The following is a 24,093-nucleotide window of genomic DNA, read 5'->3' on the forward strand; positions in this document are numbered from 1 at the left end:
TTCACGATGAGCAAAGATGATCCAGTATCTCTTATGGTTCGGAATTGCACTTTCGCCGCAACTTTCTGCAGCCAGGCATCTGGATGAATCGAGAGATCCTTTTGTGTTGCGGGTACTTGAGAGTCCACGGGTTCTTACATAAGCACGTTAATCACATGTCCCGTCCGGGCCGCCCCAGCATGCGATTGCAAGAGATCCATCGACTCGATGGTGCTAGCAACTTCGACGAAAGAAAAGAAAAGGATGCAATTATGACGAGGAATTGTGGACTGGAGAGATCCTTGTGTCGGCAGATAGGAGCAGATTGTAGTGACTGGTAATAACAAATTCATGGTGGCTTTCTCTTTTGGCCTTATAACCAAAACAAAAGAGCAATAAAAAAAATGAAAAGAGTCGATATCTCAATAGTAACCTGAATTGCATCGTCGTATGTTCAAACTGCGGCTAATTGGATGGAATGTGCTTGCATTCAATGTTCCCTACTCATTCATGTGTTTGAACTTCGATATAGGACATTATAGTATTTATCACAATTTCACCCACCAGACATTAATTTTACATAATTCATGCCCATTTGTGGTCCTGGCATAGTGACCAACTATAATAATGCAGTACTGATTTAGACAGAGCTTATTTGACTGTGTTCAAGCTTGAATTAATGCAAAAGGTTGCGCGCGAAAGCATCAATACTCGAATCAGACGATCCGCCCTTCAGGACGGTGTTTCCGGTAATCTCTTGAAGTTTCTTCGCTCTCATCCTCATCGCTTTGGCTTCCTCGTCCTCCAGATCCATGAACCGCCAGACGAGCCCCGCAATTTCTTCCCTCGGCCCCATGTACTCAACGCCTTCCTTCCTCTTGATTCTCCAACCAATCCTCCAATCCTCCACGACCAGCTTGCTGTTCGAAACCTGGTTCCAGTAAATGGGGAAGGTGAGCAAGGGGAGGCCAGCAACGATGGCCTCTGAGGTTGAGCTCCACCGGCAATGTGACCAGAATCCACCAGCAGAAGCGTGGCATAGCACGCTTAAATGCTCACACCATGGCACCACCAATTTCATCTCATCTTTAATCTGGGGAGTCTACTCGCGCCCCACCCAGAAGTACCTTACCCCACTGATGCGCAAGTCTATAGTTATTTTTATTGAGAAAATTCCTGCCAAGATTTTATAAAAGTAACTAAAGATATGTGTATTTTTTATAAAATTTATATGTAAATTTCTCCAACAAGTCCAATCGATTGCCATGGATGAAGACCATTGTCATGATGGTCGTTCTTGATAGGTTTCCATGGCAATGATGTGGTCGTCTCGTTGACAGATGGCCACCACAAATGACGGTCGTTGATAACTAGTAGCCACTGCGACGATGGCCACTAATGTAGGTCAAGATTAAGATTGAGATCTAGCTATGTATATGATTTTCCATGTTTATGTCCTGGTTCTTAATGTAATTTCATTTTGATGAAACACATGGTTGTAATGTGTTGTGTTTTTATGCAATTTCACATTGCTAGGCATAAGCTTTTGCACTAAATACTATGACATAGTATCAAAGTATAGGTGACTAGTTTAGAGTTTAGCACTTTAATTGACTCATGCTAAATAGGAATCGTGTTTCATTCTAGTCAAGCTGAGTTAAACACGTGTGTGGAAGGGGCTTACACATGAGAGAGTATTTGTGTAATCTCATATCACTTGAAGGCATTATAATAGTGAACCTTATACACATGTATATAAACGATGTACGATTTTACTAATAGTTCAGCCTAAAGTGATCATCCCAATAGAAGCAATTACCACCATAGTGGTCATCACGGAGAGGCAATCACCACTATCGAGCTAACCACCACAATGACGGTAGCTCGTTGTGGTTGGTCACACACAATTCCTCTCCCAGTTTTTACGTTTTAGTTTATTTTTATGTTATTAAGTAAGATTTTGATCTTTCCCTATATTTTGTATTACTATGTCCGATAAGAACATCCAAAATTTTGCCTATATATATCATAACAATGCCTCGCTTTTTTTTTTTTATGCTAACTGACTTTATCTATGTCCTAATCATAATTTTGTGATCAAATACGGTGAAAAACGTTGTTGTTTCACTTTTTTCCCAAATAATTTGTGGGGGGTTCTTTATTCTCTTAAATAGAATATTTGCTAAATCTACTTTTCAATGGGCATCTCAGCACCTTCATGAGAATTTATCTCTAAGAATGATAGTACCGTTACCTTATCCGGGCGCTTTGTAGTTTTAGTTGTAATTTGGGTCTTCTTAACAATTATCCTTGGTGGGATTATTAGTGCGGCCAAGCAATTCTTAACACGATCTATTTTCACAACACGTAATTAGCCTGATTTATCCTTGACATAGACAGGTTCCTATTACGTACAGGTCAACCTGTTTATGATGACAAACATCGTGTCTTACATAGGTTGATTCACTTAATTCGTTAAGATATGACTCGATACATTTGAGTTAACGTGATAACTTATCAATTTTCAAAGCACGATATGATTAAACACGCTTTAACGCATTTGATAACTATATTTAAAACTTTTTTATCCTCATAGAAAGATTACAGAAATAAACCCCCGTCTTCAAAAGAGTAAAGGGTCAATAAAATTATGTTTAGAATACAAAAGAAATAAAACATAAATAAATAAATAAGCTAACTGTAATAAGGCACTCTACATGTGATGTCATGTGAAGTATTGTCTAGAAACGTGTCAATAGTACATCAAGAAAACCCTTGAATCTTTGCATTGGATTGGCATGAAGCTGTGGCCTTAGAACTCGTGCCTAGCATGAATCACAAGCAAAAGCTAGGCGTGCTTTTTAGCAAGGCGATGGATGACCGAGGAAGAGGAGCGGCATTTTGGGGAAGATCAGTTGATCGGAGCAGAAGTCGCATAGCTTGGGCATAGCTGCTCTAGGATGATCCTGATGCCAAGGGGCTGGTTCAGGACCGTGATGCACGAGCAAGGTGCACGTACATGGTTTTGGCTTGTCAGGCAGTGAATTTGAGCACGGATTAGATTTGCGCACGGGCCATGACACGCGCATGACTCGGGTAAGATGGTGAAGGACGTGCAGGGACATTGGTTGGCTCCTCGGGTTGGTGACATGCTCCACTGGTTCTCGGGAGCTAAGCCAGCATGTGAGCCAATACCGGGACATGTACCAACGAGCTTGCCCGTGACTAAACACGGGTTTAAGTCGTGAGTAAGGCTTCAGGCTGGTAGTCGAACGAGTACAAGGCCGAGATATATTCTAGGAGGACATCTAAGATATGCTTGGGACCGCCGGATGCTAGTAACAATCTAATTTACTTGTGGTTGCCAGTCCCTTGTTTGAAAAATAAATATTGGACATATCCACACTGTGTGGATTTCATGTGTTTGTAATGTATTTCGGAGAGACTTGGACAATGATGTATTGTGTGAATTGAATAAATAATGTTATTGGGAAGTGTTCCAGCATCCCAGCCCTCACCCTCGCCGGTGGCTGTGCTAAGGAGGACAGCCAATGTCTAAGTCAATAATTGGTATCAATGCAAAAGATATAAGGACTCTTTTATTACTTCTTCCGTTCGGTACACCAGTGTGCGAGGCAATCCTGTCACATAAGCTCTTCAATTTCATGTTCGGTTTGCAAGGTTGGGCACAAACTGAGTTGAGAAGAAGTCGTGTGAAGGATTTACCCACGGCTTTGGCAGCGGCTGATGCACTTGTAGACTTTTGTTTTGATCGGACTGAGGAGACATCGAAGATCAGGTAGGCAAGCGAGGGTTGGAACCTCGAACGAGCAAAGACAAGAAGCACAAGGAATTAGGGAGTCCAAGTTGAGCGGGCAAGCTACATCGCGGAATGGCGTCGAGGAATCGTGGAAAGAGCTGAAACCTCGCACAGGGCTGCTTCATTTGCGACGATCCTCATCGAGCCAAGGATTGTCCGAATAGGGAATCAACGAATGCGCTTGTTCAGGAGTCATATTTTTCCTCGACAAATGCTGGCTGTACCCGACGAACTAATTTAATGGAAGCAAAGGTAAAGACTAGAGACAAAATGGCAAAATGTGTGTAATAAACCTCTGAAGTGCTAACATATTGGCTGTCGATAGGGGCCCCCATGAGAAGCGGATAACGATCACCACGCTGGTGTCACGAGGACCGCGGTCCGACCAGGTGCTTAGCGCCCTCTTTGTAATTCAACTTGAACTTCATCATCAATGCCCCTATCTCTCCTCTTCTTCGCTGTCCCGGGATAAGCTGCTGCTTTCCATATTCATTGCAAACTGGGCTTCAATATCTACCTCCACCGTGACACAGCATCGAGCGCTGTCACATCTTCATAAGAATAATCTTCCTCATCCTCGCGCTTCAGCAAATCCCTATGAAGCGAACGGAGCTATTCCATATGCTTATATGTGGAATTCCCATGTTCTTCAGGGCTTGGAAGCCCTTCAGCATCATCAATTGAGGCATTCTCTGCCAAGGTGTGTGCCTGTGGTTCCTTCTCCTTGTGGCTTCTTGAGAAGAGACTATAATGCGTTCTTATTATGGGTTGAATTATGTGAAGCTTGCAATTCGAGTGAATATCAAAGAGAGAAGATATCTGTTGACGATCAGAGTTTCTTGTAGCCTTAATGAGCAAATGCATGAGAACCTCACCACTTACATTGATCAATCCCTTTTTGGTTTTCGCTGGGACCTGAAGTAATCGTGATGCAGAGATGTAAATGGTCCAATTAGCTTTACCATTTAACATACGATTATGACACAAAGAACAGAGAAACTCTCAAAGAAGAAACACTTCATTTTCCGTTGAATACAGGTATGTCATTTTTCACACGGTTATGACAAGGTACAGAGAAATGAAGTCTTTCTGTTCTGGTAACCAGCAATGGACAGTACAAAAAAAGGACGGCACAATTTTCACAATGTCAAACGTTTCTATAATCATGTTCGCTGATAAATGTTCCGTACATACCAATGTCCTGGCAGCACTAATCGAAGTAGTTTCTTTCGTGGGCCAACAAGCAATACTAAATTTCTAATATGAAAATCAATGTCCAATCTCGAAGTCTGTCTATAATTGCTATGAATCAGATCATGAGGTACTTCTAACTTAGTGGAGTAGTTTAGGCTGGTGTCCCTATCCATGTCCATGTCAATTATCAGATCATATCAAGCCTTTCAAAAGTTTGAACATCAATACCTGTAATGGCATTTAAATTTCGTCAAATCCAGAATAGTGTTTCTCCTATCTTGTCAATTCTCATGTACCAGCCCCATACTGAGATTTTGCAGGCCATGATCAAGCAGACACGAGTATGATGATGTTGAACAGTCAACATTGTCCCTCAAAATGGATGTAGAATTTCAAAGGTCCAGTGACAGTTGATGTTTTCAGTGCCTGTTATCTTTTGTAAGATGATTCAACAGGAAAGGAAAGAGAAAAAAAACAATAGCTGACAACATTTCTCTGCTCTATACAAACATAATTCAGCCAAAATTGGCATGACTCCTATACCAGAGCATACCTGGTGGATCAATGAGCAGTGAACCTGCCTCAAAATTGACTGCCCATCCTAGAGCTCGTAAAATTATGTGAAGAAAATAAAAACCATCAAAATGGTTGTAAAAAGAGAGCTCATCAACAGAAGTTGAGGCGAGACAAGAATTGACGAATGCGAAGTCCGTAGTCCAACAGCGAATCTGCAAGTATCGGTAGATGGATCGACAGTTGTGATCAAACCTAATCCTCCAAAATAACAGCTGTCCAGTCTTTGATCATGCTGCTGGTAGTAGCTATTGAATGCGTAGGACACATTCCGGGGCCAACCAATGTTATAACAAGATCCACCAGGAGCTACTGCAGTACAATCGGCAACAGAACAAGCATCTAAAAAACTAGCGGTTGCATTGGACAAGTTCTCGTTATTGTTCACAACGCACCACCGGGAAGGAAGGTACTCAACATTCTGTGCATTCCACAATTTTCTGGAACCCTGGCCTAAATCAACGTTGTACTTTGCCTGGCCATCAAAAGTAAACACGCCCCAGTGTCTTTCAAAATTTCCTGCAGAGGTGCTTTGTTGGTCCTCATCTAAAAGGCTTAAAATGTACACTTCCAAAGGAGGATTCCGAGGCCTAAGTGGCGTCCCTGTTTTACTGTGGATGTGGTCTACAAGACCTTTCATGAAATCCTCAGCAATGACTGAGGTAGCATTAGCTGCTCCATCTGTCGGCCAACCAATCTGAGCTACAACAATTTCCATCTGCGGGAAACCAGCATTATACAATGCCGTGACTAGGGTGTCATAGCTCAAGTCAAAGCTGTTTTTATATATTCTGTGGCTGTCGTTATGAGGCCGCGCAGTTCCTTTGAAGAGAGCAAAGTCGAGGGAAATATTCTTGCTCTGGTGGAAGCTGAGGAACGGCAATATTGACACAAAGAAGGGCGACCGATGTTCGCTCAAAAATGTGAGCAGTTGAATCATGGTTTTGTTGACGTCAGGCCTGAAGTGTCCTTCAGAGGGGAGGTTAGACGCAGACTGAAATGCATCAAAACTGCATGGAACTACAACTTTCACCTTGCTTCCTAAGTTTGCTTTGGTCAGAGCTGCTTGGATTTGGGTGGCTGCTCCAAGGACGAATGGATAGAACTGATCTAAATGACTCAAGAGGAATGGATCGTCCCCCACAGCAATGTACCTGTCCATTATCTGGTCAACAGTGATTATGAGGACGAAGAGAAAGGCCGACATCATTATATCTATTTTTCTTTCAAAACAACTAACAATCTAGTAAAACAATTAATTTTGCAAGTTAAGTTGACAGTGTCAAGCCCTGCCATGCTGCATGAAGGCCACCAACAAAGGGAGAAACAATTTTTTTTCCCAATGCATCCCTTTCACTCTTTTTCTTTTCAACTCAGAAATCTCTTGCACTCTGACAAGAAAAACAGCTCCCAGGAAAATTACTTGGAGTAAGATCATCCATAGATTCCAACCTCAATACATTGAGCAACCCAAATGGAAATCCTCATGTGTGAAAGGTAATTACAAAAGCAAATCAACTGCTTCATTAACAAGTTTTCCAAGAAATTGATTGTCATGACTGATTGGCTCAGCTGCTCAACAATAATAAAAAATTTGAGGGGTATTGTGGCTCAGCAAATCAATGCGTTGCCAGAAAATGTGGACCATTACATGCATTAATCAAAAATTTGATTCCTCTCTATACCAGTTACTTTCCTCCCTAAGCTGCAACTCATTGAACCAATTAGACATCATCACAATGCATTCAGAGTTATCGTCTTCAATATAGGCTAACATTGTCAACAGCGTGAGAAGGTAACCCACTTCCAAGCTACATATCAATCCATTGAGGAACATTACTTTCTTGCAAGACTACTTTTATTTTTTGGGGGGAATCCAGGACTCAACGTCTTGTGTTCTTTGGCCTCATGCTCTTCGAAGGGTATTGTACTACTTTTGATACATAACAGAGTGTCTCATCATGTCCAGATGAATGTCTAACGACATCGTGGAGCAATATGACATTTTACCTTAACAGGTTTCAGCAAAATCAATCCACAGCCATATAAATGGGCCTATGTTGGCTATTTACTAATACATAAAGCATTTTGGTCGATTAAGGTAGAAAAATCCCGTCTCTTAAATAGCTGGTAGGAGTCTTTAACCAACTTCAAAGCCATGAAGGCTTTTCACATTGGTCAGGCAAGAAAATATTTTCAATGTTCCCTACTCTGTTGTTAGCTAATCTAGGACATTGTTCCATAATGCAAATGCTTTCTAGGATTATCCATTCGTCCCAACATTGCAGCACGACAAGACACTTTCATTGGAACAATACGTGTATAACACCTCCATTATTTTCCACATTACTACTTTAGACAGATGATTTAGCAAAATGGGGGTTTTCCATGGCCCCTCGAAAAAATCCACCATGCCCGACACATTTTGTCACGCCTCCTATGCAAAATGCAATCCCTCACAAAACTCAAAACTCCAAAAGTTCTCTTTGGACAACCGCCATCTGTTCTTTTGCGAACCAATGGTCACCGATAGATCCTCGGGCATTTGTAGAAGTACCCTTTAGCAAATTATTTGCCAGACAGTCTTTTCAGGCATATTATATAGCATCTGGGCCACGCATCTGCCTTAATTATGACTGAAAAAAAAAAAAAAAAAAACAATCTTTATCTCGCGTCAATGACCCCAAATAGAAAAGCTTCCTTTTTAAGGTATGTCATCTTGGATGTCTATACTATACAGCACGAAATAGAAAAATAACAATGTACCCAACTGAGAGAAGTGTGAAGTATGAGAAAAAGCGCATGCATTATTCCAACGCACAGCTAACAACAGCAGCAGCAGCAGCAGAATCGGCGAAAAATCGAAACATTAAACGCAGAAAGCACGCAAATAAGTACAGAAAGGAATCGAAGCTCGTACTCGATCCGAACGCGGGGGCCGCCGGCGGGGAAGTAGCGAGTGACGTTGTCGTGGACCCAGCTCTCGGCCGCTTTCCTGGAGGAGTTCAAGGTCCGGAGCATGAGGTTGGGGATGCCGACGGTGACGGCGATGCCGGAGCCGGCGAGCGACAGGAGGACGTCGGGGTCGGCGTCGGAGAGCCTGACGCGGGAGACGTTGTTGGACCTGAGGAGCTCCACCACCTTGGGCGGCGGCAGGGGGTGGGACGACGACGACGCCGCCCCCCAGTTGACGCCGACGGCCCCGGCCCGGGGCCACCAGGCGATCCCGACGAGGGACGCCACCGCGAGGAGGCGGAGACGGCGGAGGAGCGGGCGAGGGGTGCTGGGCGGCATCGGCGGGGGGAGGAGCGAGGTTCTTGAAATGGCGACGGCGGTGGTGCGAGACAGTGAGCTCAAAAATGAAAAGAACAGCAGAGAGAGAGAGAGAGAGAGAGAGGGTGAGCGACAGTGTCCTTGGTTTCTTCATTCGTTTCGGGGAATTTATGTTTAAACCACGTTTCAACAAGTGACGCGTGAAGACTGTCGGAAAAATTACTTAAAAAACCCCTCGGCTTATTATATTTGTGTTAATTCGATTCTAAAATTTTAAATTATATCAATTTAATTTAATATCTTTTGACGATTTGTTAATATAATCTTTTCGATCAATTTTGATCCAAAAATGCTAAGGTCACGATCCAATTAACACTGACTTTGTTTTATGTAGTGTGATTGACTTTAATATTGACAATTTTTAAAATTTTGTTAGGATTTTTTTTTATTTTGTCTTTTCCTTTCAATTTGGCCAATGGCCGGTCACAAACGATGGTCACATATTGGCCATGACTGATGGTCGGCAAGGATTAGGCAAGGATTGCCCTTTGCAACAAAAAAAAATAAAAAATTACCTCAAAGAAATTTTGCGAAAATTATTCAAGGTAATACTAATGGGTGCAATGTAGAACGACCAACGTCCACATCAGTACTTTTCGATTAAAATTAACTGAATAAACTACAATGAAAAATTATCAAAAGATTTAAGACTCATCGACTAAATTTAGTACTCTTTTCATAATTTTTCCCGATACAGTAAGAGAAAATTGGCTTTTTAATAAGGTGCTCCTTTAAATAGTACAAGAACAACTCGATTTCTTGTGATATTGAATTCAAATCTTATTAAAAACACTTCATCAAAAAAAAAACATTTTGAATACATCATATTGAAGTGGGAGTGTCTCTTAAGATAGCCTAACAACATGAACGTTTTGAGATGTGCAAAAAGCTGGTCGAGATGCCGCATGATTGCTAAACAAAATAACAAACGCGCTTGTTTAACGTTTGTTCAGTGAAAAGGCTTTTGATGTATCTAATACTACTCTGTCTTAGTGTAAGATTGCAAAAAACACGCAACGGTGTTGAGATTTTGATTGATGTACTCATGTAAGTATATTTGAGTATTGTGTTAAATATATAGATCGATTTGTATCAACACAGGTTATTCCGATATTTCGTTGAGAGAGATACATTCAATTATTTCTACCTAATTAGGTGAAGTTATTTTACTCCATTGATATGACTTCAATACCTTTCTATCTCTGACATACGCATTATCTATTTGTTGAATGTCTATCTCATGAATAAGCACCACGTATGTCACCAAACTAGGTGAGCGAAGAAGAAAGAGCCGAAGGTCGTAGGGAAGAAAATATTGGAGAGAAGGAATGCCTTACTTCATTGATTGTATCTTCTGTACAATGATGTATATAATACAAAAGAAATAATAATAAAAGCAAGATTATATTTCCTGAATATCCTATGATCTTTCTAATCCTAGTATAGACACAAACATATCAATTTACAAATCATCCTGATCCTGCCGATCATATCTTCCAACACTCCCCCTCAAGCCTGTGGCTTGTATATGTCCAAGACGCCCAGCTTGCTTAGAAGATATGCGTGTTGTCTCTGACATAGAGGTTTAGTGAACATGTCCGCCGGTTGCTCCGTGGTTCTGATTCCTCTAGTCTGGATAACTCCTTGAATCTTCTCTCTAGTGAAATGGCAATCCACCTCTATGTGTTTTGTCCTTTCATGAACTATGGGATTTGTTGCAAGCTTGAGTGCTGAATCATTGTCACAGAAGAGTGTAGTAGGTCCCTTAAATTTGTGCCCCGAGATCCATAAGCAAACCTCTCAACCAAACTATTTCACAAACAGTTTTGGCCATAGATCGATACTCGGCTTCAGTTGAAGATAAGGACATAGTTGATTGTTTCTTCGTCTTCCATGAAAGTAATGACTCCCCAAATTTGATACAGAAACCAGTAATAGATCTTTTACTCATAGGACATGTAGCATAATATGCATCGCAATAGGCTGTCATTTCCATGTTGCATTTTCGAGAAAGAAGTATTCCCAATCCTGGGCATGTCTTCAAATATCTCACAATTTTCAGGGCTGCATTCATGTGAGATTGTTTTGGACTGTGCATGAATTGGCTAAGAGTCTGAACTGCATAGCAGATGTCCAGCCTCGTCATGGTAAGATAGATAAGTTTCCCTACAAATCTTTGATATCCTGATGGATCTTTCAATAATGGATCATTAGAAGAAGATACTTCAGCATCATAGTCAACAGAAGTCAGCTTGACATTTTGCTCGATGGGAATAATGGCAGGTTTGTAACCTGACAATCCTGCTTCTGATATAATCTCCATTATGAATTTCCGCTGGCTGAGTGAAAGTCCCTGATCTGAACGAGCTATCTCAATTCCGAGAAAATACTTAGGCGAGCCTAAATCTTTGATATGAAAAGTGGAATGCATATATTCTTTTAGATTCTTGACAGCTGAGTCATCATTGCCCATGATGAGTATGTCATCAACATAAATCATCAAATAAATAGACAACATACCTTTCTTCCAAGTGAACAATGCATAGTCGTATTTAGATTGTTTGAATCCAGCAGCAACAAGAGCACTAGTAAATTTGGCATACCATTGACGGGAAGCTTGTTTCAATCCATATAGAGATTTGCGGAGACGACATACCTTAGACTCCCCCTGTCTCCGTAATCTTGGTGGAAGATCCATGTAGATTTTTTCATCCAAATCGCCATGTAAGAAGGCGTTATGGACATCCATTTGATGTAATGGCTAGTCTCGAAAGGCAGCAACCGACAGGAAGGAACGAACGGTGACATCTTTGGCTATGGGGGAGAAGGTTTCGTGATAATCAAAACCTTCTCGTTGTGTGAAACCTTTGGCCACGAGTCGAGCCTTATATCTCTCTATAGAACCATCTGCTCGATACTTAATTTTATATACCCACTTACACCCAATAGGTTTTCTATGAGTGGGTAATGGCACAATATCCCAAGTATTATTTTCCACTAAAGCCTGTAATTCTACCTCCATAGCCTTTTGCCAACGTGGATCATGCATTGCTTCATTATAACTAGATGGTTCTTGCCCCTCATAAATATGGCTCATGGCTCATGCAACATAAATGTTCTGACGATAACCTATCAAATGAAATATAGGATGAGATGGGATATCGAGTACCTGGTGATCCTGATGAAGCACATACATAGTCCTTCGTCCAGATAGGTGGACGACTAACTCGACCAGATCGCCGAGGTTCTTCATGCTGAATAAAGGTCGAGTCTTCATTAGTACTCGATTCTGGAAGAGCTGTTAGATGAGAATCTCTTTCTTGTGGGTCCTTGTTGTTAGGGAAATCCCTTATGATGTTTTGAAGATGACAAAATAAATCAAAGGCTACTAACATGTTTGATGGTTGAGTAATAGACCATGCAGATGTTAGAACATGTAGAGGATATTATCAAAGTCGAAGACGACCAGGAAGACTCGAACGTAACACATGTCCAAAATATATTCGAAGATTTCAGACTTTCTCGTGTCAAAGTCTAAAGCGCCGAGACTCAAGACTCAAAGTCCGAAGACTACCCGGACTTTAGTGTCAAAGTCTGCATTCTACATCGAAGTCTGCTCACTCGACTAATTCCGGGGCGAACGTGAATGATGAACTAGAATACGAGACTCTATCTTTGAAGCCGAACCAAGGTACAGACCTTAAAGCTAAATGTTCGAAGCGAGATATGTTCGGACCAGATTGTAAAGTCTACAGACTCATATTGTAAAGTCTACAAACTCAGACTTTACATCTAGATTTGACAGAACGTAATTCAAGCCCAATCATATAACGGCTAGTGATCTGATTTGGATTCCACATCAAGATTGATTTGATTGATTCAATCTAATTGATTGACAATTGGATGTTGAAGACAAGATCTTTCTATACGAAGAAGCTTTACTTATGGAAACCAAGATTCCGTTTGTATGGACGATCGGAATCAATTTGGGATTTTACCTTTGTCACTCAACGGCTACCAAATCTTCTAGATACTGAGCTGTCCAATGGGTATATTGGAAGACGATTCTCCGGGATCTTGTCCAACGGGTAGTTTGGAAGTGGAGGAGTATTTAAGGAGATCATGGACCGATGAGCAAGTAAGAGACGGAGCGTATAATTTATAATTCCAAAGTCTGAGCGACTTTAGATCATATACTTGTCTCTTGAGAGCTTAAACGTTTGTAATCGTGAGAGAAATACCAAAAGAGTGACTTAGTGAGATAGTGTGATCTACTACTAAGTGTTTGCACTCGAAGTTGTAATCTCTTGTTGATTGCATAGTGGAATCCAGCCAAGAAGGCTGTTAGCATGGGAGAGTGGATGTAGGCTTGGAATAAGCCGAACCACTATAAATCTCGTGTTCTTATTCTCTTCCCTAACTCATTTATTTTGTTCATACTAGCAATATCACTTGTCAATTGAATGATCTATATTGGCCTCAGTAGACATCGGGGATTGTGCAGCAGTTGATTCTGAATTTCTGGGAGGAGGAATAATAAGGTAAGATTCTCTAGAAGATGGCTCCTCCTTTGATAAAGATCGATTAATGCCTGGCCTTTCTTTTTGAGGTATACGAAGAGCATCTTTGAAAGGAAAAATGTCTTCATAGAAAACCACATCTCTGCTCACAAAAAATTTCTCTATGGATGGTTCATAAACACGATATCCTTTCTTCAGATTTGAATACCCCATGAATATACACTGTCTTGCACGAGGTTCCATCTTATCCCTGTGCCCTACCGTGGTCACATAGCATATACTCTGAGATGACTCAGATCTGGTTTCTTCCCATACAATATTTCAAAAGGAGTTTTTCCTTTAAGAATGCGAGATGGCATACGATTGATCAGGTATGCCACTGTGACTACACAATCTCCCCAAAATTTTTCAGGAATAGAAACTTGAAATTTAAGAGCCCGTGCTACTTCCAATAAGTGGCGGTACTTTCTTTCAACCACTCCATTTTGTTGTGGTGTATATGTACAAGAGCTTTCATGCAAAATTCCATTTAAGGAAAGAAAAGAAGCACATTCCCCATTAAAGAATTCTCTACCATTGTCAGTACGTATACGACGAATTGATTTCCCAAATTGATTTTTGGACAAAGCAAGGAAAGTTTTCAGGTGAGAAAGGACCTGAGCTTTTGATTGCATGAGGAATATCCATGTCGCACGTGAAAAATCATCTACGATTGTGAGGAAAAAACGGGACCCATCATAATTCAAAGTGTGATAGGGTCCCCAGACATCAGCATGAATTAATGAGAATATTTCATTGACTTGAGAAGTGCTATTTGGGAAAGGAGGACGTGTATGTTTTGCTAATGGACAAACATGGCACTGAGGACAAGGAAATAAAGCAGTATGACCCAATCTTTGATGATAAAGAAGATTCTTATCATTGATAGTAGTATTACACAATGATTTATTGGAATCATATGATTGAAAATTCATCTAGAAATATAGCCCTTCAAAGACTCTACCCAAGCCCATTAGTTTCCCAGTCGAAAGGACCTGAAAGAAACATTGATCATATTTGAATAAGATACGACAGGAATTTTCTTCACAAGCTCGAGATACTGACATGAGATTGAACTGGAAATTAGGAATGTAAAGCACATTTCGAAGTGTAATATGAGAACTAAGATTCACAGTGCCAATCATTTCAACTTGGATCATGCTTCCATTTGGGAGCTGAACAGATTTGGGAAAGGACAATTTTCTGATATTTGAAAGCAAGCTCATATCACAGACAATATGATCACTGGCACCTGAATCAATAATCCATGCACTCTTCGAAATTGTATTTACCAGGCAATAAGAAGTACCTGTGAAACTTCCAGATTTATCAGATGTGTCCAACTTCCTCAGAGCCTCCATAAGTCCCTGATAGTCATCATGACTAATTGTCTTCTCCGCCGGTTGTCCTGATACTTGAAAAATCTGGGAAAATTTTTCCTTTTTTTTTTCTCCAGGTTTCCCATACAATTTCCAGCAATTCTCTACTGTGTGATGTGGACGTTTACAATAGTCACAGTATATTTTACCTTTGCCTTTGGAGGTAAAATTTCTCGGGCCTAAATGATTCATGTTCGCAGGCTGTGAGATTTGGGCCAAAGTCGGCCTATACGACCCTTTTGCTCCACCGGATAAGTCCCCGCGCGTTATTTCCAGCCCATGAATGCCCTGCGGCGCATCTAGGCCGGTCCAACCGTAAACACTTCTCAGCCCATCTGGGCCAATTGCGCGGCTTCCTCTTGAACCGTCCGATCTGCTCGCTGCCAGGGATGAATGAGAGTCGTCCAATCGCCCTATTTATTCAAGATGGCTAGGGTTTTTCTCGAGAAACCCTAGTTCCACCCCTTTCTGTCCTCTCTCTCCTTCGCTCCTCGACGAATATCAAGCTAGGGTTTTCGCCGCCAACGCCATTCCATCTTCGCCTCTATTGTAATATGATGTTCTCTATTGATTCTCTTCTTGCACGGCTAGTTGATAGATTCGGCCGATGCTCAGTAGGGGCTCCATAGTCAAGATCTAGGAATGAAACAGGAGGTAAGTCTCGTTGAGTATGAGTAGAAATCTCGTCGCATTTTCCCTTTCGCACATCCGTTTGTATTGTTGCAAAATCGGCTCGGGCCAGTCGAACATTTCTTCGGCTGCCTCGAGTTCATTCCATAAAGCCGAAAGTTTATTGTATACGGCTACAATGGACATGTTTCCCTGTTTAAGCTCCAAGATTTGTTGTGTTAACGGAAAAATCTTGACTTGATCAAGTTTTCCAAACATCTCTTTGATATTCTCCCACATTTGTTTTGAATCCTCCGTCGGAGGGATTCCGGCCGCGACTTCGGTTGTTATGCAATTTCCAATCCACGTTCTAACTAACTGGTTGCATTTTCTCCAAAAACATGACATTTTTTTGTCGGTTGGAATCGGTATTGTCCCGTCGAGAAATCCATCTTTATCTTTTGTTATCAGTGCCCATCGAAAATCTCACGACCAGCTTGAGTAATTGTCGGCACCAGTCAATTGCTGGTTGATAAGCTTCAATTCCGGTCCGTCGGCATTAGTCGTGTGAAGTGGGTCGCCTGGTTTCGGTCGAGCACCGGCAGCAAAAATTTGATAAGGAAAAATACCGGGTCCGAGATTCGGTCCGGTTCCTTGACCCACATAACCTGCATGACCCGTATTAAGGAAGGTCGAGTGAGGGTTTCCTCCCATGCCCGATCCAGGTGTGCCGCCCGTCTACTCTGTTCCGGTGGTTGCGCTTGCCCCTTCGCCGGTTAGTAGGCCTCCATCGAAACCAACGTTGCTTTGGTAGCCTCCAGGCAGTGATGCATTTGGGTTTTGCCCAAGGAACCATGGATATGGTCCCCACTGGTATGGATGGCCCATAAACGGCTGCCCTAGATTGGGCTGAGCTTGGAACGGCTGCCATTGCACGTGTTGTGCTTGTTGATGCGCCTGACTGAGTTGTTCTGGAGCTGAAGTCACGACAGAGGAGTCTTGGGTTTGCGAGGTTTCTGGTGGTGTTGTAGTTTCATCGCTTGAAGGAGAGGTAAGGTCTTGTGTTTTAGGCATGATGAAAAAAAATTTTCCCTAAAGAAAATAACGATTCCTATGGCAACCCCTTTTGCAGATTGGAGTTTCGTGAGGCAATCGAAGCGGAAGCAATGAAAGATTCAGAACTTCAAGAAGGCTCTGATACCATGTCACCAAACTAGGTGAGCGAAGAAGAAAGAGCCGAAGGTTGTAGGGAAGAAAATATTGGAGAGAAGGAATGCCTTACTTCATTGATTGTATCTTCTGTACAATGATGTATATAATACAAAAGAAATAATAATAAAAGCAAGATTATATTTCATGAATATCCTATGATCTTTCTAATCCTAGTATAGACACAAACATATCAATTTACAAATCATCATGATCCTGCCGATCATATCTTCCAACAACGTACATATGCCTTAATGTATCTGGTCACTAGACACCACGTGAGGATTTGTGTTTTGAAAAAGATTAAGCATAAACAAATGGATTTAGCTGTTTGCTATTGATCTCCTGGCGAGCAGACATGCCTACCTCCACATCCTTCAGCTCAAAGAACGGCAGTCAAATGCCTCACCCACTTGAAGATTCAATGTTGTATCCCCCGGAGCCAGCAGAAATAACCTAGAATTGAGAGTTGAAGAAAGCAGAGGACGGAAACTGGAGGCAATACAGAGCAACCTGCTTACACAGGAGGAGGCTGCCATTCTTGCAATTTTTTAGAAATGCGGAGAAAAACAGCTTGTTATGGCTTGGTGACAGAAGTGGGCAGGTGCCTGTTAGAAGTGCTTATCATTTCTTAAGGGAAAAGGAGAGGAAAGTTGTTTCCTTTCAGCCTTCAAGTTCCAACCAGATTGAGAAAGCTAGTATGGAGGGGGACTTGGAACATCAAATGCATTCATAAAGTAAAACACTTATTGTGGAGATTGTGTTCTAATGTTCTTGCCTCCATGGAGAAACTTGTTTAGAAGGAGCAGAAGCAGCGGCTATTGACAAAGACTGCATTTTTTTAGCTGGCATTTCTGGAAAGCTGGTTGCTCTGTTATTTTCAGGAATTGTATGCCCAACCCTAATGAGGATTTAAAAGAAAGCCCAGAGAGCTTGGAAGGAGAGGTTGCAGGAAAAGAGAGTGTACCTCATACAGATAAGACAAACGGATCTGAGGCAGAAGGATGGGTGGCAATAGCCAACCGAGGGGTTACCAAGCTAGATTGTAATGGTGCTGTTGATGCAGGATCTTGGCTGGCTGGAACCTGGTGCAGTACTAAAAATGACAGGAGAATTGGCTAATGGAGCTGGAAGATTGGTCCATACAAATGAAAGAGAAGTGGCTGAAATGTTGGCAAATACAGGATGGACTACAAGCTGGCAAAGGAGAAAGGTTGGCAAAGCATCAACATATTCACTGAATATTTCCAACGCAACGAAAGAGGGAGAGCCAGAGAACTGGAAAAAACTGAGGACTTGGCATGAGTTATTACCCAAGAATTGATGGCTATTGGCAAGTGTTGGATGAAATTTATGGTGCGTTTGTTTCATGGAAAACTCAATGATAAAGAAAAATACTTTCCGAAAAAGCATTTTCCAAGAATACAGTTTGTTTTTCTTTGTTTTGCGATATATAATTGAAAATGTTTTCTACCGTTTGAATCCCATTAAAAAATAATTTCACAATTCATTATTGGAAAAAATGAATTTTTAATTTAAAAAAACTTCAAATTTTTAATATTGTTGTTTTTTTATTTTTTTTATTTTCTTTCTTTTTATTTCCTTTTTCTTTTTCTCTTTTTCCTTCTTCTTGTCCTTCACTCCTCAGCTTCCTCATGCCATCTCTTTTGCTTCCTCTAGCAGTTTGTTCTCAGCTAGCTTACAAGGGGTGACCTCCAACTGTTACTAGAGGCGGCCGAGCTCGCGCCTAGCCGCTAGAGGCTATGAGCTCGTCTAATCTAGTGAGGCTTGAGCCTCATCGCTGGAAGCCATGAGCTCACCCGATTTAGCGAAGCTTGAGGCTCATTGGCCTTGAGCAAGCTCAAGCCTTGTTGTCGAAGGCCATGAGATTGCTCAATCTGGTGAGACCAAAGCTCACCGGCCATCCTTGTGGCTAATGGCGAGTGAAGAAGAAGCAAAAAGAAAAATGAAGAAAAGAAAAATAAAAAGAAGCAAATTCGATTTTTTTGTTTTTATTTTTAAAATATTTTCCAAATTTTTATTTTAAAAAAATTAAAAAATTAAAATTCAATTTTTTAAATATATTTTTATAAGAATAATTGTTTGTAAACCAAGCATCAATCTAAGCCTTGATAGATTTGGAAAACATTTTCCGATTCTTTTAAAGGGAAAATCATTTTCTTGAATTTAAGCTTTGTTAGGAAAATATTTTCCATTGATTAGGAAAACGTTTTCGTTGACTCATTTTCTTAAGCGATCCAAACGCCGAAAAATGAAGAAAATGTTTTCCTTGAAAATGTATTCCGCGAAACACACGCACCCTAAGATAGACACAACCTTAAATGACATTGAGATATATCCTCTTTAATGTTTTTGCAAAAATAAATAAATAAATAATTTTTTGGTAAAAAGACACTTGCTAAAAATGTTGAAATATGATGGAATTTAGATAGACACAACGCTAAGGGTGCACCATAAAATTTCTACTTTTCTATTTCTCGTTTTTGGAATATGTTTAAGCAGGAGATCCGTTTGCAGAACGCATTTGAATTTTTATTTTTTAGAGCGATTTCTATTCCGTAAATAAATTTAAACAAGAAATTAGAAGTTAAAATTTATAACTTGAGAAATCAATTTCTTGTCATAAATCAATTTTTCTGTTACAAAAATTTTATCATACGCAGCCTAAATGATGTTGAGATGTATCTTCTTTGTTTTTTTTTTTTTTTTTTTTTGCAATGAAAATAATAAATTCTTGATAAAAAGACACTTGTTAAAGATGTTTAAATAGGAAACATTCAAAATTTAAAAAATCAATCGATTGCAGGCCCACGCAAAATTATGACGTTTCCTTATTCGATCGATTGACAGGTCGCCTTGGCATCATTCTCTGGCGCCGTTCGGTTAGATTCGCAAATAAAATTAATGAATCTATTTCCTGGACGCGGCACGCGAGTTTCCCGCTTGAAACGAGAGGAGGGCGATAAAAGCGGAGATGGAGGAAAGAGTAAAGTCATGGGTGGGGTCGGGGGCCAGCTCTCGGAAAGCTAGAAAGCCAAATCGCCAATCCGTGCGCAGAAGCGAAAATGCTCCTCGTTGGCCATGGGAGTGTCCTACAGACCCCATCCTCGAAAACCCTCCAACCTCCTACCTTGCCTCATCGCCCTCTCTCTCTTCTCCATCTCCGCCCTTCTCCTCTACAAGGTCCGTCTCTATCTCTGGTTCTGGCTTTGGCTCTGGCTCTGGATCAACGCGCATAATTGTGTGTTCCTGTGGTTATGTTGTCCTGGCGCTTGATTTGAAATCTGGGTTCTTTTGCCTCTGCCTGCATAGGCGCTCCATAGTGTCTTTACGTTGTTTTGCTTCGCTTTTCCTGCATCTTGGATTCACTGGGGCATTTCGTCGAACAGGTGGATGACTTCGCATCGCAGACGAAGACGGTCGCCGGCCACAACTTGGACCCCACTCCCTGGCACCTGTTCCCTCCTAAGACGTTCAATGAGAAAACCCGGTATGCCCGCGCCTCCAAGATCATCCAGTGCTCTTACCTTACCTGCCCCTATGCTACCGGGTCGATCCGGGGACAGGATCTTTCGCGATCCCGGTCTGCCCGAGCCTGCCCGGCATTCTTTGCCTGGATTCGCCGTGATCTCGAGCCCTGGGTGCGGACCGGGATATCGCCAGCTCATTTGATGGAAGCAAAGAGGTTCGCGTCGTTTCGGGTGGTCATATTCGAGGGGAAGCTATATGTGGATTTCTATTATGCTTGCGTGCAGAGTCGGGCGATGTTCACGATTTGGGGACTGCTGCAGCTTCTCAGGAGGTATCCTGGGATGGTGCCTGATGTTGATTTGATGTTTGATTGCATGGACAAGCCCAGTATTAACAGGACTGAGCATGCCTCAATGCCTTTGCCATTGTTTCGATATTGCACCACGCCAGGGCATTTCGATATTCCTTTTCCAGATTGGTCTTTCTGGGGATGGTAAGAATCAACTGGACCTTTCAACGGTCTTAGTCTTTCCAATCAAATCTGGGTGCCTGCTCTTTCTGACTCGGCAAGAATATGCTATTTTACATGTTTTCTTAAGAGTTAATGCGTGGTTGATTCTCGTTGTTTGCTCTACTGTCTGTTTTAGTTTTTATTAATGATCTCTAGGGTCACGTTGGAACTCATTTGATTCCTGTGCCTGGCTTAACTTTGTTGTGGTATGATCTATTGGCACCACGAAGAACCATCATAACTGCTGATAAGTCAAAATATAGAGGAAGCTCTGTCTTCCTGAGTCCCAAATGCATTTAAGTAGGCTAGTTCAGGTGAACTGTTGCCTGATTCGCTCATAATTACTTTTACAGGCCAGAGACAAACTTGAAGCCTTGGGATGAGGAGTTTAGAGACATTAAACAAGGCTCTCAAGTTCTCAGGTGGTCAAAGAAATCCCCCTATGCTTACTGGAAAGGAAACCCTGACGTGGAATCTCCTGTGCGAACAGAGTTACTGAAATGCAATCATTCCAGGATGTGGAACGCACAAGTGATGCGTCAGGTGAGTCCAAAGAGCTTCATAGACTTCCATGTCACTCAAAACTCATATGCAGTTGTGAAGTCATGGCTTTGTTTCTGAATGTCACTTTGTCGAATGCCTCATAGGATTGGGCAGAAGAAGCAAGAGCAGGGTATGAGCAGTCGAAACTATCAAACCAGTGCAACCATCGGTGAGTTTTTATGAGATGCTGTAGATTTCTGAAAAGAAGAATATATGTGCAATGTTATCGCACAATCTTCCCTTCCTGCTTTTTATCTACAAGTTTAAATGGTTGACAACCAAATGTAGTATTCATATACTGGTCGAGTAAGAATTTCTGCTTCTCATTCAAAATTACGATGTCTTCTAGTATTAGAATAACGCAACACGAAGGAAAGTTTCTAGATCTACTTGTGAAACTTTTGAGAGCTCAAGAAGGGTCTCATTGTTGGACAATTGCAATTACTTGTGTGTAATTGATGATCCCCTTAAATTGAAATTATCCATCCCCAACCTTTTCTACTCTCTGAGTCATGTCTTTGTATTCTCACAGGTACAAAATATATGCCGAAGGTTATGCTTGGTCCGTGAGCTTGAAGTACATAATAGCATGTGGTTCTCCTGCCCTAATCATATCACCTGAGTACGAAGATTTTTTCAGCCGGGGTCTGTTTCCCATGAGGAACTATTGGCCCGTCTCTTCTACTAATTTATGTCCCTCCATCAAATATGCTGTAAACTGGGGAAATGCAAACCCATCAGAGGTATGAGTTCCTACTTTGACTTGCTTATTTTTTCTCAAACTGATCTTGGTTTTTCTGCCTCTATTGATCACAGTGAGTAAACCTTTTTGTGTATTGTATGAATTTATACTTCTTAAGGACCTCTAAAAGATTCTACTAACATTGTGCCAGGAGTAGTCTAGTCAATTCTAAATTTTTAATGTTTCTGAAGTATTTGGTAGTTGGGTGATCACATACACAAATTTCTCCAGCATGAAGCCTTGATTGAGAATATCAATTATGAAGTCATCAACTTCTTTTATTTTCCATGGACTTAATAGTGGGAGATTAGCCTCATCTGATGCATTTCAGTTCAATTGCACTAGTATCAGTAATCATGATGCCGGGTAGCATTAAAAGAAGTTCTGTTCAGCAGCTCATAATTAAGTGGAGTCAACCTCCATTCTTAAATTTAAGATGTAGCCAGAGGTGGTCTTTCTTGATTTATGAAATTTTCCTCAGGACTTCTCATAATCTTGCAAAACTGTTCATTAAACATTCTTATGATGGGTATTACCCTTTTTCACCCCGTTCTTTTTGGTCAAGAAAATGTGCAGAAGTTGCTGTTTCTTGTCCTCATGCTGCAGCAGGGATAGCTCATTTTTTTTCGATCACTTTTTTTTTTTTTTGCTTTAGTGGAATGCCTTTTCTATTCATCAAACTTCTTTTCCTTTGAAACTTCATTATTAAATCTTTTGAGACTGGTTTTGTGCCTGCATACGGTCTCAACTTCTATGAGATATATAAAATCTAGGTGCTATGAGACAATAAGCCACCTAAATATATATGCCAACCTAACGAGAAAGAAAAAAGGAGAAGGGTTATGGAAATTTATCCTAATTATGCAAAGGTTATGGAAATTTATCCTAATTATGCATCTTGAGACAACATGAGGCATTCATATATGCTTCTTTCTTCAAATCTTGAAATTTAGGCTGAGGCGATTGGAAAAAGAGGACAAGATTTCATGGAAGATTTGAGCATGGACAGGATTTATGATTACATGTATCATCTCATTATGGAGTACTCAAAGCTGCAAAATTTTAAGCCAATTCCCTCTTCTTCTGCTCGGGAAGTTTGTGTGGACTCCTTACTTTGTTTTGCCGACCCTAAGCAGAGGCAATTTTTGGAAAGATCAACTGCTTTGGCTTCTGAGGAAGCACCATGCACCTTTAAGGCAGCCCGTGGTATTACGGTCACAAGCTGGATTAAGCAGAAAGAGAAAGCAATACAAGATGTGAGAAAGAAGGAAATGTTAAGTGCAGAGAGACAGTGAGATTAGGACTCGAACTTCTTCTTCTTTCATGCAGACAAATCAATTTGTATAATTCTCAAGGTGACATAGATGAAATGGATGAACGTGTATTTAGAGCATAGATTCGTCAAAGCTAGTCATTCATGTTGTAAGACACTCGCATTGACAATACGTTTGTCCACGGAATGCCATTATCCCCAATTCCTATGTTGATAGTCATTATCATTTTCGGACTTTAGCAACTAGAGGTGACTCTTGACAGCCTTGGCTTAAGAAGAAAGTTACGAATCTGAGACGCGGAGGAGATGATTTCAGAGGAAGTGGAGACTAGAAAATCAAGTGCCTTACTGATGCGTTTCAACAAGTATGAGAGGATATAGGCGTATAATAGACCAAAGAACATCAAGTAGATCCCAATAGCTAGTGTGTATGGATATGGTCTCTTCTCAAATATTTTTCTTCTTATCAGATGTATGGCACAAACGCCATAACAAATTGTCCTTAGGGTTAGCAATTTTCAACTCAATGAAATTTACAGACCATGTAGAAGAACTTTGATTCCCACACCGTCAAGTGTAGAAAGTAAATATTCTAAGTTTTAACATACAGAGGGAGAAGAGAAACTAACAAGTCCTAATTTATTTATTTACGACTGCACAGCAACTATTGATAAATATATTTCAACAGTCCCTCTCAAGAGCATCTAGCTTGCATATACAGATACAACTTTCATGTGTAAGCCGAACATTCCACTAGATGATGGATGTGGATAAATCGAACAGGATTTAAGACAACAAAAGTCGTGCAAGTCGGACCTTGCACAGCACATGAACACCGAATTTGATGGAAATGCTGAAGTAACAAAGCATGACTTGA

General features: G+C 41.0%; 3 protein-coding genes across 3 annotated transcripts; 1 reads left to right on the forward strand and 2 right to left on the reverse strand.

Annotated features, from left to right (window-relative positions):
* Nucleotides 1-655: 655 nt before the first annotated feature.
* Nucleotides 656-1,060, reverse strand: LOC108955594 (UDP-glycosyltransferase 87A1-like). The gene has a single exon (XM_018863610.1). The coding sequence runs from the start codon at nt 1,058-1,060 to the stop codon at nt 656-658; it is 405 nt and encodes a 134-aa protein (XP_018719155.1).
* A 4,280-nt stretch (nt 1,061-5,340) lies between these two features.
* On the reverse strand, nt 5,341-8,996 carry LOC104422363 (glucan endo-1,3-beta-glucosidase 9). The gene is made up of 2 exons (XM_010034673.3): nt 8,487-8,996; nt 5,341-6,720 (listed from the first exon to the last, which is right to left on the reverse strand). The coding sequence occupies exons 1-2, from the start codon at nt 8,858-8,860 to the stop codon at nt 5,610-5,612; spliced, it is 1,485 nt and encodes a 494-aa protein (XP_010032975.1). The 5' UTR covers nt 8,861-8,996; the 3' UTR covers nt 5,341-5,609.
* Nucleotides 8,997-19,707: 10,711 nt separating this feature from the next.
* LOC104422364 (O-glucosyltransferase rumi) lies at nt 19,708-23,436 on the forward strand. The gene is made up of 6 exons (XM_010034674.3): nt 19,708-19,859; nt 20,066-20,640; nt 21,012-21,201; nt 21,306-21,370; nt 21,734-21,944; nt 22,897-23,436. Exons 1-6 carry the CDS (start codon nt 19,758-19,760, stop codon nt 23,236-23,238), a joined length of 1,485 nt encoding a protein of 494 aa, XP_010032976.2. The 5' UTR covers nt 19,708-19,757; the 3' UTR covers nt 23,239-23,436.
* Nucleotides 23,437-24,093: the final 657 nt, after the last annotated feature.

The sequence above is a fragment of the Eucalyptus grandis genome, chromosome 10 (assembly GCF_016545825.1).
Source record: "Eucalyptus grandis isolate ANBG69807.140 chromosome 10, ASM1654582v1, whole genome shotgun sequence".
Lineage (NCBI taxonomy): Eukaryota > Viridiplantae > Streptophyta > Magnoliopsida > Myrtales > Myrtaceae > Eucalyptus > Eucalyptus grandis.